Source organism: Lissotriton helveticus, chromosome 7 (assembly GCF_964261635.1).
Source record: "Lissotriton helveticus chromosome 7, aLisHel1.1, whole genome shotgun sequence".
Lineage (NCBI taxonomy): Eukaryota > Metazoa > Chordata > Amphibia > Caudata > Salamandridae > Lissotriton > Lissotriton helveticus.
In genome coordinates, this window is record NC_136068.1 from 18,546,889 (window position 1) to 18,565,078 (window position 18,190).

At 49.8% G+C, this 18,190-nt stretch overlaps 1 protein-coding gene across 2 annotated transcripts in view; it reads right to left on the reverse strand.

Moving 5' to 3' along the window:
• Positions 1-3,583: 3,583 nt before the first annotated feature.
• The window catches only part of LOC144767946 (cell adhesion molecule CEACAM8-like), a 425,529-nt gene continuing 410,922 nt past the window's right edge, over positions 3,584-18,190 (reverse strand). For both annotated transcript variants that reach the window (XM_078651293.1, XM_078651292.1), the window contains exon 6: positions 3,584-4,044. In XM_078651293.1, the coding sequence (XP_078507419.1) occupies positions 4,039-4,044 (6 nt within the window). In that variant the 3' untranslated portion in view covers positions 3,584-4,038. The remainder of the gene's footprint in view (positions 4,045-18,190) is intronic.

Here is an 18,190-nt window from a genome sequence, read left to right on the forward strand (position 1 = left end):
ATGTTACTCTTGTTGACGGTGATGTTGTCCTCAACGGTGTCTTCGTCAACAGTGTCTTCGATGACGGTACTGTCGTCAACAGTGTCTTGGTTGACAGTGTCTTGGTCGACGGTGACTTCATCAAGAGTGTCTCTGCCATTGACAATGGGTCGTCAACGGATTTCAAAGATGGAGGTCTCCTCACGATAGAAATCTTAGTAGATAGAAAAGGGGACTGGATGCCGTCGACGATGGTGTTGATGATGTTACACATATCGTCGACAAGCGAGAAATCGTCGTCAACGCAGGCTTTTTTATCTGCTTTCTACTCACAGAATCAGAATGGGAAGATCTCAGATGCTCTTTATCTTTCTTGACAGGCGTAGAGGGTACAGACAGCATTGGTTCAGAGGAATGTTTGGAAATCATCTCCTTGCTTACAGGCTTTTCTTGGGAAGATTTAAAATGTTTTCATCCCTCACCTGAATCTTTCCTTGGATCTAGCTCTCTTGTGAGATGTTGCAGCCAGCTCTTCTTCTTCATCTGTAGAACGAGATTGTTGGTTTAAGGATTGAAGTCACAAAAGTAATCTACCCTCTCTGTCGTTGAGGGTTTTGTTAGAAAAGGTGCGACAGATCTTACAGTCCTTCACCTCTATCCTGGGATAAAGGCAATAAATAGATTCTTTATTTGGTTCATCCACATAGACCATCTTCTTCCCATAGGTCTTGCAAGGGCGGAAGAGGTCTTTCTTGTCTGACATGATACCAAAGTTAGCTGAATAAAAGGAAAAAACTGAGTAGCACTCAGGGAGACTCTCTCCCACACGAAGTGCGGTGAAAATCTGAAGAGAACTTGCCTCTGCAGGGAGTGTTCTAGCAGCTGATTGGCTGGAGCCAACTTTTGGTTCTTTTTGAAAAAGGACATAGATAGGCTACTAATAGATGGTGTTAGCCCCTTTTTTTAGCCTATTTATTATTTATGGCACTGCTTTTGTATTTAACTGTGGGACTCCCATCTCGACGACAGGGAATGATTCAGGCATGTGAATCAATGAAAGATACCCCAATACTGGATAACTCCGGCAACAGAGTCCGCCATATCAAGCCCTGATTGTATGACCTGACGGGCTGCAGTTTGGGTGTCAGAAAAAACTTCAATAAAATGGCCTTGAACATCCTCTGGAAGCTTGAGGAGTACCTCCTTTCTGAGTCCATCAGAGCGTGGATATAGCGACCCAGCAGACATATCGCATTTGTTGATTTCAGAGCCATAATGGCTGAAGAAAACCCTTATTTTGCTGGCTGCTCCATCCTCTTGGATTCTGTATCTGCAGGCATGGATGGGAAAGAGCCTGCAGACTGCTTAGTAGAGCATGATACCTGGTCTGCTAAACTCTCAGGAGATGGGTGTGTGGAAAGAAAAGCAGGATCTCCAGGAGCCACCCTATATTTCCTTGCAACTGATCGATAAACTGCAGGGCAGTCATTGGCTTCTGCCACACCTCCAAAATGGGCTCAGCCAAAGCCTCATTAAAGGGAAGCAGAGATTCCGAAGCAGAAGAAGGAGAGTGAAGTACTTTTGTTAAAATATTGGACTTATGCTCTGCAGTAGGTAACGGCAAATCTAGAAGCTCTGCTGCCTTCTTTATTATAGAGTGATAAACCTCCTGCGATGGTAGACCTTTTGGTGAGGAGAGCTCCCATTCAGGAGATGTATCCAATCCACTAGAGTCCTGCAGTCCCTGAAACTCCTGCATAGGGTTGATAATCTCACCCTCTTCAGCCTCTTCCTGCTGCTCCTGATATTCTTCCTCCTCCAGCAGCCTCTGTGCCTCCCTTCTGGATCTCATCCTAGGGACCGGCACGGCGGCGTCAGATGCGGTGTCGAGGACTTCGGGACTGGCATTGATGGAGGATCCATAGGAATAATCGGAGGCACCCGACCGGAGCCAGACGGCGCAGGCGAAGACCCATCCAACGGCACTCTTACCTCCAGGGATTACACTGGCTTCGAGAACCTCGGCGTCAGGAGAGGCCAACTTCTAGGAGCCAATGGCATGAAAGGTACATGTGTGAAATGAGGTGGCAAACCTCGAAGGGAGAATGAAAGCAGTCCCATGGGGACAAGTGGCGCACCAGCAGGGTTAGTCGCTCTGGAAAACAAACCAAACATCTAATTTAGGAAATGCAAAGGATCCGTACCTGGATCCAAAAAAGTTGGATATCCCAGATCCGCCGGTTCTGAGACCACTCGAGGAGGCAGTCTAATTGGCTCCGGTTGTGGTGCGGGAGACACTGGGGGTCGAGTGGCCGGAGGCGATGGCATTGCTTCTCTGGGCACCAGTGAGACTCTCGGAGCCGGAGACTGTGCCGGAGTAACCTGAGCCGAAGGGGAATGAGAGACACAATCCTTGCGGTGATGTCGGAGTACCAGAGACCCCAACTTCAGTGTTTCATACTTCGACAACTGACATCTGGATCTTCTTATGCTTTCTCGGCGACTTGCAGGTGTGAGGAGTCAGCGACTTGGACTTGATCTTGTCCTCTTTAGGCCCCTTTTCTGCTTTTTTGCTCTGGCCATAAACAGTTTGGCCTCCCTTTCTTTCAAGGCCTTCAGATTAATGCGCCAGCATGGCGAACACCCCTCAACGTCATGGTCTGACGACCGACACTGTAAACAATCCTCATGGGGGTCAGTAATTGACATGTGATGCCTAAATTCCCAGCAAGGTTTAAAACTGAACTTCTTCTGGGTAGCCATGATCACTGATCCAAATACAGAAAAAACCTGCAATAAAGAAACTCCAGAAAGAGAGCCCTGGAAAAAAAGTTACGCGTCAACGGTGCAGAAAAAAGGGAGCTGACGTCAGCACACTGAAGGTGGCTTCATATGGCTCCGATGACGTCACGTGGAGTGGGGTGTGGAGCTGTTCTATTGTGAGGTGCTGGTCGACGTGGGAGAGCTATGGAGAAAAGTTCCTGTGGAATGCTGAGCATGTTGTAATTCAAAAGGTGAGGAAACCAGAGGCAGGTGCATCCATCTGAAATATGGATGTCGTTGGTTTGAACCTCAGCATGGATAACTCAGCGTTTCAACTTTCCCAAGTTGATGAAATGAGTACAACTGAGTGGGATGATACCCAATATTTTAGCACCTAGAGACTGCTCGGTTAGTGGCACGTGCAATGTTATAATCATTTTTGATGTGTGATGTCCCAAACCTGACTAGAAATATAAGGGCGCTTTTTGCTGGCACGCCAAGCGTAAACCAAGTTGCCCTATTATCAAGTCTGTACTATTTAAGGGCCGGACAATGTTCTCCTTTTAAAACTTAATGTTTCCACTTAGGCCTATTGTGATTCACAAAAAGAACAAGTGATTTACTAAAGTATTGCACCAACATTTGAAATGTGAGTGGTCCTTATGACCTCATTGTACTAGTTGGTCCCCCATCCACCTTTAGAAATCTCAGGCCTGCTAGGGCATCTTCTTGAAACACTCAATAAAACTTACCAAGTGCTTTAGCACCACATGCCCTCTGCGCTGTCTCTTTGTGTTTGTCTGTGACGTCTGTGGGTTTTCTTGAATTAGGGACACACAAGTAGGCTTTCAAGGAAAAACTATGTTTTTATAGACCTGTACAAATTAGACTTTCAGCATAGTGACTTTCATTTTTAAAGATCCAAGTGGAAAAAAATCATAGATATGTTCATCAGCCAGTCCTGGCTCTTTAGCCAGCAGCCCTTTGCATTCTGGTACTTGTAGCTTTATGTATTCTGCTATAGGCATGGACTTTGAAATCCAGGCATGCAAAGTACAGTGGGTCGAAAATCCATAACTATATGAAGGGCCTGCCTTTGACATGTGGCAAGTTGGCAGCTAGGAGCGTAATGGCTCTAGGCATGAGTCTGGGTCCAGGATGACAGATGCCAACAACGTAGGGCCAGTATGAATACTTCTGGATTGCATGTCGCGGAGCAAAATCAGCAGACAGTTGTAAGTTCTGTACACATCACTGGTGAGTCCTCGTCTGCAGTACTGGGCCCAGTCATTCAGGTCACATCTAAAAAAACAATGCAAAATTAATAATGGTCAGTTCCCCTAGAAAGTGATCAGACAGATCCCAAACACACACAGGGCAATTTCTATAAACAGGTCTGAGAGCAGGAAAACAGGAAAATACTTCTTTTTGGTTGGCAGAATCACTCATTTTCTTTAGACCAAGTGTTTTGCTATCACTCTTTCTCATGGCACTAGTCTTCCTGTATATATATGCTTATGATGTATGTAAGTGGAATTTCTTTAGAAATAACCCAGCCACAAGGCAGTGGAGCACTGTACAGAATCAAAGACAAGCTCAAAGTCAACGAGTGGTGATGGAGTTAGCCGGTTTCTGGACTATTAATGCTTTGGGAAGTTGTGTTCTTTAAAGTGGTGTTTCTTCAATATTTAAAATTTCCACCTGCAGGGGTTTCACCTTTCGTACAAAAAATGAACATAGTATTTGCACTATTTTTCTGAGATTTTTAAGTCTGGGGACTGCCATTACCTGCCTATTTGGTACTCACTCCCCTATATATTTTGAAAGCCAAGCCCTGGCAGTGTAGATCCTAAAACCTTCCTGCCAGAGAAGCTGAGGGATTTTGGAGTCATCAGGCACCGTTTAATGGGCGTGCGGTCTCACACAACGGGCGATTTGTATAGGGTCATTGGAAAGTCCAATAAGTTGTCCATGTCCCCTCCAGAAATATAGTGTCTCCTGCGCCCCTGCAAAGCAGGCGGCCTTGCACCATGGCGCAAGGGTGTCTGTGTTGGTGCTAGGGAGCACACAGTGCCCCAGCACAGGGAGAGAGCAGGGATGCGCCATATCTTAGTCGATATATTCACATTCCCGCCCCTTCCATGTGACGCAGCACAGCAAGTTGTCTTACTGCATTGCTCTTCGTCAAATCACCGTAATTCTGGCCCAGGGTGTCTAGTAAAAGCATGCGAAAAATGTGAAATTTTTATCCGTGTAATAACATAACATTTAAGAAAAATTAGACTAAATTCCATGAAAGACAAAACATTAGAGTTCCCGTGAATGACTGTGAAAAGACAGTAGCCTGAGTCGCGGTTAGACTCGAACAACGCCCTATACAGAGGAGCCCCTGAGATGACTCTACGAAAGCTGCAAGTGGTACAAAACAGTGCAGCCCGTACCTTGCTACAGATCCCACGCACCCAGTCAGCCAGAACCGGACTGAAAAGCTTGCACTGGCTACCAGTGAAACAAAGAGTGGCATTTAAGGCACTATGTATTGCTCACCGGGCCTTCTGGAAGACAGGCCCAGCAATCTGTAATAACTTAGTCACCCACTACCACCCAACCAGAAATCTTCGATCAACAGATGCTTTCTTGGCTGTGACTCCCAAAGTAAGGAGAGCTAGGACCGGAGGTAGGATGTTCTCTCTAAACGCCTCGAAACTGTGGAACGCACTTCCTTTACATCTCCGGTCCAACTCGAATTTGCTCTCCTTCCGCAAACAACTTAAAACGCTTCTGTTCGCAAGGTCTACTGAGTCCTAATCTCTCGCACTGCCCAGCTCTGTCTACATGCTCAGCGCTTGGACGCCCATTGGGCAGCAATCGCGCTATATAAATCAATTTTCAATTCAATTCAATTCAATTATGCCCTATTCAGATATAACAACCTCTGTCGTCTCTGAGGCAGAGCCCTGGGACGAGACTGGAAGCTGGTGGTTTGACAGAAGAAAGGTGAGGGGCTGGGTGGAGTTTCAATACTTCCCAAGCAGTGAGGAGCCCACTGAAGTGTTGCATTCACTTCTATAACACTGACATGGCTGGGGCCAGAGATCGCACCAACACACACAGGTGAGGTCCTCCTGTACCCCAGAGCCAGGGAGGTGTCACAAAGTGATGAAAGCCCTGCCAGGCTCAGGTTAGGGCAGGCCCGGTGGACTCAGTCACTCTGAGGCCACCACAGGTCACAGCCACAGAGGCTGCGGAGGTTTATCCCATTTAAGGACCTAACATTAATAATTGAGTAATGGGAGAGCAAGTTCATTTACGTCTCCCCCAGATCAATAACCAATCTTTAGATGAGGAAACAGAAGGAGTCCAGTCTGCTCTGCAGACGTCAGCCCTTCACCGTCTCTGTGAGGTTCTAGGAGTGTTGTGGCTGAGAGGCCATCACCCTCTCGGACATGAGGCCTCTGTGGAGGGCTGAGTCAATCCAGGGATTCTTGTTTCACTTCTATTGTGTGACTTATGAAGTGTTAACATCTGGCCCCCTCCAACAACTGCAGGTTGGCTTCGAGCTCATATTGACACTAGGTGATTCCTTGTTCTCTACCCCTCTGGGCGAGCTTGGGTGGGTAAAGGCTGAAACCCACAGGAATAGGGTACGAGAGAGGGTCATTTTATTAGTATTGTGTTTCCGCTGGCCTCAGCCCTTCTCACACCTGCTCCAACATCACCTTTGGCCAACCCTCATGTACATCAAAGAACAACACCTGCTACCGTCTACGCCATAACTCTCTCCACCTCTATACACATCATAGTACGGTCGCATCTACATCAAAGATCACTCACTGCTACATATACACACCAGACCTCACTCCCATCCAAACCTATCTCACTCCAAGCTATGTATGTACCTCATACCTCACTCTCGTCCAGGTTCTATCTCGCTCCCAGCTGCTTTTTGAGTCATTACTCGCTCCTTGGTCCGATCCATGTCACAGCTCGCTCCCAAGTCTGATCTATGTCACTGCTCACTCCCAGGTCTGATCTATGTCACTGCTTGGTCCCAGGGCTGATCTATGTCACCGCTCGCTCCAAGGTCTGCTCTATGTCACCGCTCGCTCCAAGGTCTGCTCTATGTCACGACTCGCTCCAAGGTCTGCTCTATGTCACCGCTCGCTCCAAGGTCTGCTCTATGTCACCGCTCGCTCCAAGGTCTGCTCTATGTCACGACTCGCTCCAAGGTCTGCTCTATGTCACGACTCGCTCCAAGGTCTGCTCTATGTCACCGCTCGCTCCAAGGTCTGCTCTATGTCACGACTCGCTCCAAGGTCTGATCTATGTCACTGCTCGCTCCCAGGTCTTATCTATGTCACCGCTCGCTCCAAGGTCTGCTCTATGTCACCGCTCGCTCCCAAGTCTGATCCATGTCACAGCTCGCTCCCAAGTCTGATCTATGTCACTGCTCACTCCCAGGTCTGATCTATGTCACTGCTCGCTCCCAGGCCTGATCTATGTCACTGCTCGCTCCCAGGCCTGATCTATGTCACTGCTCGCTCCCGGGTCTGATCTATGTCACTGCTTGGTCCCAGGGCTGATCTATGTCACCACTCGCTCCCAGGTCTGATCTATGTCACTGCTCGCTCCCGGGTCTGATCTATGTCACTGCTTGGTCCCAGGGCTGATCTATGTCACCTCTCGCTCCCAGGTCTGATCTATGTTATCGCTCGCTCCCAGGTCTGATCTATGTCACCAAGCGCTCCCAGGTCTGATCTATGTCGCCGGTCACTCCCGGGACTGATCTATGTCACGACTCGCTCCAAGGTCTGATCTATGTCACTGCTCTCTCCCAGGTCTTATCTATGTCACCTCTCGCTCCCAGGTCTGATCTATGTCATCGCTCACTCCCAGGTCTGATCTATGTCACCTCTCGCTCCCAGGGCTTATCTATGTCACCTCTCGCTCCCAGGTCTGATCTATGTCATCGCTCGCTCCAAGGTCTGATCTATGTCACGACTCGCTCCCAGGTCTGATCTATGTCACCTCTCGCTCCCAGGGCTTATCTATGTCACCTCTCGCTCCTAGGTCTGATCTATGTCATCGCTCGCTCCCAGGTCTGGTCTATGTCACCGCTCGCTCCTAGGTCTGATCTATGTCACCGCTCGCTCCCGGGACTGATCTATGTCACGACTCGCTCCAAGGTCTGATCTATGTCACTGCTCGCTCCCAGGTCTTATCTATGTCACCTCTCGCTCCCAGGTCTGATCTATGTCATCGCTCGCTCCCAGGTCTGATCTGTGTCACTACTCGCTCCCAGGGCTTATCTATGTCACCAAGCGCTCCCAGGTCTGATCTATGTCGCCGGTCACTCCCGGGACTGATCTATGTCACGACTCGCTCCAAGGTCTGATCTATGTCACTGCTCGCTCCCAGGTCTGTTCTATGTCATCGCTCACTCCAAGGTCTGATCTATGTCACCGCTCGCTCCCAGGCCAGATCTATTTCACAGGTCGCTCCCAGGTCTGATCTATTTCACTGCTCGCTCCCTGGTCTGATCTATGTCACAGCTCGCTCCCAGGTCTGTTCTATTTCACTCCTCGCTCCCTGGTCTGATCGATGTCACTGCTCACTCCCAGGTCTGATCTATGTCGCTGATTGCTCCCAGGTGTGATCTATGTCACCTCTCGTTCCCAGGGCTGATCTATGTCACTGCTCGCTCCCAGGTCTGATCTATGTCACCGCTCACTCCCAAGTCTGATCTATGTCACCGCTTGCTCCCAAGTCTGATCTATGTCACCACTCGCTCCCAGGTCTGATCTGTGTCACCGATCGCTCCCAGGTCGGATCTATGTCACCGGTTGCTGCCAGGTCTGATCTGTGTCACCCCTCGCTCTCAGGTTTTATCTATGTCACCAAGCGCTCCCGGGTCTGTTCTATAGCACTCCTCACTCCCAGGTCTGATCTACGTCACCTCTCGCTCTCAGGACTTTTCTATGACACTGCTCGCTCCCCGGTCTGATCTATGTCACCGCTCACTCCCTGATCTGATCTATGTCACCACTCGCTCTCAGGACTGATCTATATCACTGCTCACTCCCAGGTCTGATCTATGTCACTGCTCGCTCCGGGGTCTGATCTATGTCACTGCTCACTCCCAGGTCTTATCTATGTCACCGCTCGCTACCAGGTCTGATCTATGTCATCGATCTCTCCCAGGTCTGATCTATTTCACCACTCGCTCCCAGGACTGATCTATGTCACCGCTCACTCCCAGGTCTGATCTATTTCACCACTCGCTCCCAGGACTGATCTATGTCACCGCTCACTCCCAGGTCTGATCTATGTCACCTCTCACTCCCAGGCCTGAATATGACACATTCTCTCTACTGTGCAGTTATAGTTTATTCCTACTTCTCTTCCTTCTTGGTTCTATGCAGGTTTTCTGCCCATTGTTAAAGATTGGCACGAGAAAGGGAAGAAAGCCCGACCTTGGGTGAGTGTGAAGAGTGCCCCAATCCCTCTAACTCAGTACCCAAAATCAAGAGGTTGTCACTGTTATTAAATGAATGCACAAAGTTCTTAGATTGGTTTTGGAGCCTGAATCTAGAACCCAGTGAATGAATCTTTCAAGAAGGAGTAGAAAATAGTGGAGCTCAAGGAGAGGTCAGGAGTCGCATATTGCACAGCTGAGCCTCAAAGGGCTAATGGTCCGCACAGCAGTACACACCTAAGGACTTATTTACAAGCCCCTTGGCTGCTGGTATGTCACATTTTCCCATTTAAAGAGTGACACACCAGCAGTGTAAGGGGCTTGTAAATAGGCCCCCTAGACCCTTTCAACAGCTCTACCCCACAAGTCTTGGGTAACACACTTCTGTTTCTGAATTACAAATGACCAGTTGTGAGACAATGCAATATGCAGTGACAGGCAGCAGGTTTGAGATATATATTGCTGTCCTGTGGTAATCATACACCCCCTTCATCCTTCCATAAATCTTGCTGGGGCCTTTCCACTACCTTACATTCAATGACATTATCACTTTTGTGCACTACAATTCCCTCAAGTGGAACCACTTCACATTCACAATTTCATGACCATTCAGCAGCAGTGCAAGACCTGATGTCCCACAGATTTTCCTAGCAATATTTGATACATTTTGCAGAATTAACAGGAAGCACAGGTTTTGGCATGGTGTAGGAACTTCCTTACCAACAGACGCCAAATAACAGTGCTTGGCCCATATCAATCTGAGGTAAAAGAAGTCAGGTCAGGGGTTCCTCAGGGCTCTAGTTTGAGCCCTGTCCTTTTCAATCTTTATATGGTGCCCCTGATGAAGCTGATTATGTCATTCAATATCAGCTCTATTTCATACGCTGACGATACCCAATTGATACTGGAGTTGGATAGGGAGCGGCCTGGTGCCGAGGAAGAGCTAAAGGACTGTCTCACAGCAATCTTTAAGTGGATGAACATCAACCATTTAAAATGCAACACCGGAAAAACTGAAATCCTTCCTGTAGGTAAGAATAATCTTTTTTCCCCAACAGCTTGCTGGCCTGCAGAGGCGGAAGTGCCCCCTAATACTATCATATCGGCCCGCAATTTAGGCATTAAATTTGACCACCAGTTGTCTTTTAAACCCCAGGCCGTGGCAGTAGCAGGTATGTGCTTTCAGATCATCAAAGCACTAAGGAAGTTTTTCGATCTTCTTCCGTTACCAGCGAGGAAAACTGTCGCAGTGGCCTTAATCAGCTCTAGGCTAGACTATTGCAATGGACTCTATGCTGGAGCAAATAAATCTGTTCTCCACAAATTGCAAATGGTCCAAAATGCGACAGCCCGTCTGGTACTGCGCCTGCCTCGTAGGTCATCGGCCTCTGCAGCCTTAAACACCCTTCATTGGCTGCCAATAGGAAAAAGAATTCTGTTCAAAATTCTTCTAATCACCTTTAGGGCTTTCCATCAACGTGGCCCAACCTATTTATATAATGGGTTTAAAAGACACCAACCAACCCGCTGTCTGAGATCTGCCCATCTGAATTTACTCACCCCTCCTCACTTTAAGCTGATGACAAAGGGTGGTAAATCCCTTTTTTCCCTAGGAACAAAGGCCTGGAATAAACTCCCTCCGCAACTGCGATTAATTTTCCAGGAAGCCCCATTCAGAAAAGCACTGAAAACCTGGATTTTTTCCCTGCCTGATTCCACCGTTAGAACCCTAGTGTAATGTGTGTGCAGAAAATTAGTGACATTTTTCTCCCTTCTCACAACTCTTCCATCTGAGTTGGTCGGGCGCCAAGATACTCCTTGGAGTGAAAGTTGCGCGGTAGAAATGTCCCTTACATTACATTACATTACATTACACTATCACAGCCTTGATGGATCGCTTGACCTCCCTCTAGTCTATTCCACCTCTTGGGTAGCCTGTAAGCTAACGTTGCTCCTAGGGAACTGCAGGGTACAGCATCCTGCACAGCTGCAGCGCAACAAGACCACGCGCACACTCTGAGAAGCTGAGCTACCGTCCCAACCCAGACATCAATAAGTAATACTTGAGTTTAAAATTTTAGACCTCATTTAGGCCTAGAAATGATGGTAGTATGCACTGTAGTGTCGCGGTCTAGCCTCCTGGCAGTCACATGATCCGCCGCAAGGCATTGCGGGGAGACGTGACGCCGGGGTCCATTGTGACTGCGGGACTGCAACCAACGAACCGGCTCTCCCCTATGAGGGTTATTTCTAAAGTGCAATAAAGCACAGTTGAACCTGCACCTTGCCTCTGACTTTTCTTCCAGAGGGGCTGGACTCTCCAACCCCACAGTGGTGACGAGAGAGGAAGAACCAGTGCACCATCGGACCTCCGTCCAGGTAGGGGGGAGCTGGCGCAGATCCTCGTTGGGGGCACATTGTTTCCGCGCTCCTCCAGTCCCATCATTAGGCGGCAGTCCTCCTGCATATCATCATCCGGCGCAGTGCACTGCCCTGACCTAACCCACACTCGGCGCGCAATTCGGCGTGCGGTTTTCCAACCACACTCTAGGCGGCACGGCGAAGTCTGCGCTCAATGAACTGCCACCACCAGGCCAAATTCCCTAAGGAGCCACCTGCAGCACAGCGAGGCCTGTGAAGTAGGGCAGCAACCTCCAGGCTTAACACCATAAGGAGCCACTAGCAGCACTGTGGGGCCTGTGTACCCAGGCGGCCGCTACCAGGCCTAAGATCAAGGGTGTCTATCACAGCACCACAAGGCCGGTGCCCTGGGGGAAACCACTGTCAAGCACACAGCAAGAGGAGCCAACAGTTACATTTCCAGATCGGGCGCGTAGGCGAGCGCCAGCAGGCCTACTTATAGAGGAGCCACCCTCAGCACGTGGTGATCTCGGCGTTTGCCTCGGAGCGCACTATCCATGCCATCCGCATTCCAGGAGGGCTGTGTGTCCCGCTGTACACTCCCACAACAGGGTCAAGAGCAGGCCTCCTGCGGCCTCAGCTACAACTAAGCCCACCACGGCCTGCCACCAGCACCATAAGCGCTCCGGGACAGCACTCAGCGGCCTGCAATTCAGCAAGAGGTGCCCTGCCCCCAACCAAGTCAGTGGGAGTCCTGTTGGATTCTACGTGCACCGTGAGGGTCCCTTGCCGTCCATGCCACACGCACCATCTGTGCTCAAACCTTCTCCCTCACCAACCCGGTGCCCTTCCTGCCTAAGCCCGGTGAACCAGCCATGAAATGGGCAGACTGGAAGGGGTACTTCTTGAATTCCCTCTCAGCGTTGGAGGACGAAGGCGAAGAGGAATTTTCCAGCAAACGGTGGAAGGAAATCCTGTTACACAATCTGGGACCGGAAGGTCTGCGCTTTTACGACCAAATGGTGAAGAAGGCCAGGGCATCATCCGATGATGATGTGTTCCAACACGCCCTCGACGACCTAGATGGCCACTACCAGCCGGTGATATGCACGGCCATTGACCGTTACAATTTCTTCCAGCGGAAACAGGCGGAATCAGAGTCAGTGGAGGACAACGTGGCGGCCCTCAAGAAACTAGCCATCAACTGCAAGTTCGGCACCCTGCAAGACAACCTCATAAGGGACCAAATTATCATGCACTCCACCCATACGAGCGTGCAGCAAAAGCTCTGGGTAAGCGGAGAGGCGCCCCTTCCAGAGATCATCGCGATCGTAAAGTGAGCGGAGTTATCCAAACGCTGCGCTCTTGCGGCCAAGAAAGACACGGCTCCTCAAGTCACAGTGTGCAAAATCACCGACCGGAAGAGTCCACCAGCAAAAACCAAGATGAGCTCCGTCTCAACCCGACAACCTACGCCTAAAGGCAGAGGCCCCAGTCGCGTCCTGCAGGGCATACAAGGTGCCTGTTACAGATGTGGCAGCCACTCCCACATGGGGAATGACAGAAAATGCCCGGTGTTCCACATCAAATGCTCCTTCTGTGCCATCACAGGACACTTCGGCAAAGTCTGCCGCCGGAGGCCCAGAAACGCTGCAGTCGAATACGTCCAGGATACCTCCGACGATCAAGTGGGAGCAGATCTCTCCGACCAAGACAGCATCCTTTGCATTGAGGACCACATCCTGGGCATTGGGGGCGTTGCAACCAAAAAGCCGTCCTGTGAGTTTGTAGTCAGGGGTGTTCACGTCACCATGGTAGCTGACTCCGGTTCACCATACACCATCATCCAGAAGCAGATTTGGGCCCTGGACTTTGCCCATGTGTTGGGGGACAATCTCCACCCCATGGACGTCCACCCAGTCACGTACACGGGGGGAACGGATTCCCATGGTGGGATTCCGGTGGCTACTGTTCGAATTCGAGGGCAGGCACACTATAGCGAAGTTGTACGTGGCGCAGAAAGGCCCATCAGTCCTGGAATGGGCAGACCAGGGAGAGCTCGGCATCCAGCTCAAACCCGGTTTTGACACACAAGAGCTCCTGATGGAAGAGACATCTGCACCTGCCTCGCTCCAAGCAGAGTTCCCCACAGTTTTCAGCGACCGCATTGGGAAGATGTCAAAGTTCTTGCACAGGATTGTGCTCAAAGACGGAGCAGTACCAGTTTCTCACGAAGTCCGAAACATCCCATTCAACTGAAGAGAGGCAGTGCAGCTGGAACTGAAACGATTAGAAGACAGCGACATCATCAAACCAATCGAATGTGCAGAGTGGCTTGCGCCCTTGGTGGTGGTGCGCAAACAGAGCGGGAAGATACGCCTTTGCATTGATCTTCGCGAACTTAACAAAAACATAATCGTTCCCATTGCCCAAAATAAACAAGATACTGGCCCAGACTAAAGATATTAAGTGGTTTTTCACCATCGACCTCAAAGCCGCCTACCACCAGGGTTCACTCCACCCGTCATGCCGAAAACGTACATCCTTCATCACGCCGTTCAGTTGCTACCGATTCAGACGCTTGCCATTTGGAGTCACATCGGCGGCCGCAGTCTTTCAAAAGCTCAGGCACAAATTGTTCCAAGAGGTCCAAGGAGTCCTCTAGTTTCAAGATGACATCCTCGTCATGGGGAAATCCAGGGCTGAACATGATAACATTTTGCACACCATTCTGCAAACACTAGCAGCCAACGGCCTCACGGCGGAGTTAGAGAAATGCAAATTTGGTCTCCGAAAAGTCACCTATCTGGGGCATGAAATCAGTGACATGGGAATCACCCCCAAACTTGCGAACGTGGAGGCCATCATGTCCGCACCCTCCACCAAAACCAAGGGCAATGTTTGCTCTTTCCTGGGACTGTCGGAGTTCTACAGTAAATTTGTCAGGAACTTTGCGACGAAGACACATAGCCTACGCCAACTGCTTAAGGAGAAGAACGCCTTCTCTTGGTCGGAGGAGGCGGAGGCGGAATTCTCTGCCATCAAACAAGATATTTGTGAAGCGGTTCCCCTACAGGGATTCGATGGAGATGTGGCCAGTATCCTGACCACGGACGCCAGCGACAAAGGACTGGGAGCAGTCCTTTCCCAGAGAGCTACGGATGGCTCTGAGACGACGGTGGGGTTCGCTTCGCACTCCCTCACCCCATAGTGAAGAGAAGTACAGCGTAATTGAGAAAGAGATTCTAGCATCCATCTGGGCGATGGAGAAATTCCGGCAATATCTGTGGGGGTCACGATTCACGCTCCGTACCGACCACAGGCCCTGATCAAAGTTCTCACCTCCAGCAGCAATGTTACAGCCACTCCACACATCCCCAAAATGACATTGCGTCCCTTGGACTTCGTCTACGATGTGGAGAACATTCATTGGCCCACAGAACAGAGTGGCGGACTTCCTCAGCAGGGCAGCAGCCATGGAAGAACCTGTCACTCCATCGGATTGGGACGATTACAGAGTCGCCTTTATGATGGACCACAAAAACACCATCATTGCCCAGGACTGGGAAGAAGCCTACACGCAGGACACGGTACTCTCCCAAGTCAAGTTGTACTTCACGCAGGGCTGGCCAGAGAAGAAGCACATCGGTAGTGACCTCAGAAAATACTGGGAGGTCCGCGATGAACTCTCCATCGGTGAGGACACCATAATTCTGCTGCGGGGCGACAAAGTGGTGCCCCCGATGGCCCTCCAAGACCGCATTCTTCACATCAACCACGAAGGCCATCTTGGCATGTCAAAGCAAAAAGACGAATAAAACTGCTGTATTGGTGGCCCGCTATGGACATCCATGTGGAGAGGTTCGTGAGAGCATGCGCCCATTGCGTCAGGGCTGACAAAGCACTCATCACCATGAGACCCTCCCATCGGTGAGTTCTCCACTCCCAACAACCCCTGGGAGGATTTATCCATCAACATAGTAGGCCCTGTCCTAGACACATTGGGTACACCCAAGCACCTCATCGTAGTGGTGTACCGCTACTCAAAGTGGCCGGAAGTCGAAATCAGCAAATCAGTAGATTCCAACGTCATCATCGCCTTCCTCACCAACATCTTTCTGAGGGAAGGCATCCCCAAGTCCATCACCAGGGACAACGGTCCCTATTTCACGTCAGCCAAGTGGACTGCCTTCACCAACCGCAAAGGAAACCGGACAAAGCGCACTCCGGTCTACCACCCTGCGGGCAACGGCTTAGTGGAGCACTTTAACCGGGTGATCATGGGCTTGATCCAGGCAGCCATCAGCGCCAGTACGAATTGGGAGTCCAAAGTCAAAAACACGGTATGGGCCTACCACATCACACCCACCTTAACAGGCTACACCCCGTTTAAGATCCTCAGAGGCAGAGAACCCTTCACCAGAGACAACACAGACTGGATGACCATGCGACTCCAAAGCAAATGGTCGCCGGCCATCATCCGCAGCAACCTAGAAAAGGCACAAAGCATTTACAAGGCACATTACGACAAGCGGAACAATGTGTGTGAAGCCTCACTGGCGGAGGGCGACTGGGTCCGAGTCAAGAAGGGCCAACTAGGGCTAAAAGGAGATAGCAAGTTCAGTGAGCCCCTGCGAGTCGTGGACGTGTACACCCGCTCTGCCTTGTTGAACAATGGCAAGGTCTGGTCACAATCCAGGATGGCCAAGTGTAACAAGATCTTGCAGTGGGGCAAGGACAACAGCGATATAGAAGAAAGCCCCAGCATCACGGGAGCAGCAGCACCAGCTACAGACCTAAGGTGCGAGGGAACGGAAGGGTGCAACAGGAGTGAGGCGGGAAACTCAACAAATACGGAAGGTCAGTCAGCCCGCCGCTCGACCCCGTGGTTGCCCAGCCAGGATGCAGACGAAGGGGGCATTCCAGACGAGACACCCAACGCCCTTGGTAGAGACCAGGAGGAAGGCACAAAGTCAAACGGACCCCGCGGGGGAAAGGAGCAAGATATGGGAACTCACACCCGTCAAGGGCCGTGCGGTGAAGCTACCCAAACACTTCCGTGACTTTCAGTTGTGAACACGGTTAAACCACCTGAAAACTTCAGAGACTTTCAGTTGTCACATCATTCTCTCTCTCTCTCTCTTTCTCTCCAACACCTGTGGGCAACAGAATAGTTATATCTGCAATTGTTAAGGGGGAAGATGTGTAGTGTCGCGGTCTAGCCTCCCGGCAGTCATGTGATACGCCACCAGGCATTGCGGGGAGACGTGACGCCGGGCGGCCATTGCGACTGCAGGACTGCAACCAGCTGACCGGCTCTCCCCTATAAGGGTTATTTCAAAAGTGTAATAAAGCATTGCTGAACCTGCACCTTGCCTCCGACTTTCCTTCCAGAGGGGCTGGACTCTCCAACCCCACATGCACTAGGGTTTACAATACAAGGAAGATGTAAGTTAGCCTTCCACACATTGATGCGTGGGACCATGAATGTCACATGTCACATCCGGCTTCACTTACCCTGATCTCTGGAGTTCATTTGTTTTCATCATGTCCACACTGACCGGTGCAGAGGCACTAAAAACCCTTTCCGTGCCCCTCATACCCTCACCCTTCCCAGCTCTTTATCCAAGTTCCTTTCCTTAGTACAAGCTGTCGCCTCACCGTGCCACTCCAGGTGCAGGATTTTTATAATTGTGTCATGTTTAGACCTTACATTGCCACACAATTGGTTTCATATGTTGATTCTTGTATATAAGGAAATTACATCCGATCAAAAACAGCAACTCTCCGGATAAATATAAAACATAATTAACAAATAGGGGGCTGATAGCATTGCATAGGCCATGGACTCTTCTGAAGACAAACACCACGGTGTAACTGGTTGAAAGAATTACCAGCAGAACATGCGCACAGACTGTATCCCAGTACATCACTTGGCCACAAAGGGTTAACAGGAGCTGTTCAAACGCGACCAGCTATCAACATGGACTACCTTGGTTCACCCATGAATACATAATATGGGTTTTGAATATATCATGAGGGTTCTGAATATATAATGTGGGTTCTGAATATATCATGAGGCTTCTGAATATAAAATGAGCGTTCTGAATATATAATGAGGGGAGGGTTCTGAATATGTAATGAGGGTTCTGGATTTATAATGAAGGTTCTTTTTCTAGTGTGCGCTGGGCTCATATTTTCACTATTCAAGGTCCTGGGTGGTGTAAAGATGATTATTCATGGTGGTGGTCATGGTCTTCTCTGCTAGGAAACATCAAAGCTTCTGAGGCTGGAGTCACTAGAGTTTTGCGGGGGAATGAGGTGTGGGGCCCCAATACTGGCTCCACCTCTGTCTTCACTTCACAGCTGTCATCCTATAGTGAGTGCAGCAATGAAGGCATGCACTGCTCGAGGCACATAGTACAGTGAAACGGGGTGCACACAATGCGAGAAAGCAAATAGAAATCGAGGAGAGTGACTTCCACTGATGGTCTTAGTGAAATAAACTACTCATGAAAGTGTACTGTACCTCCGATTTCGCTTCTTGGATCCCATCAGCCGGCTGTGAACATGAAGCAGACATCTTGATAGAACAGTTGAATGTGATTGGTC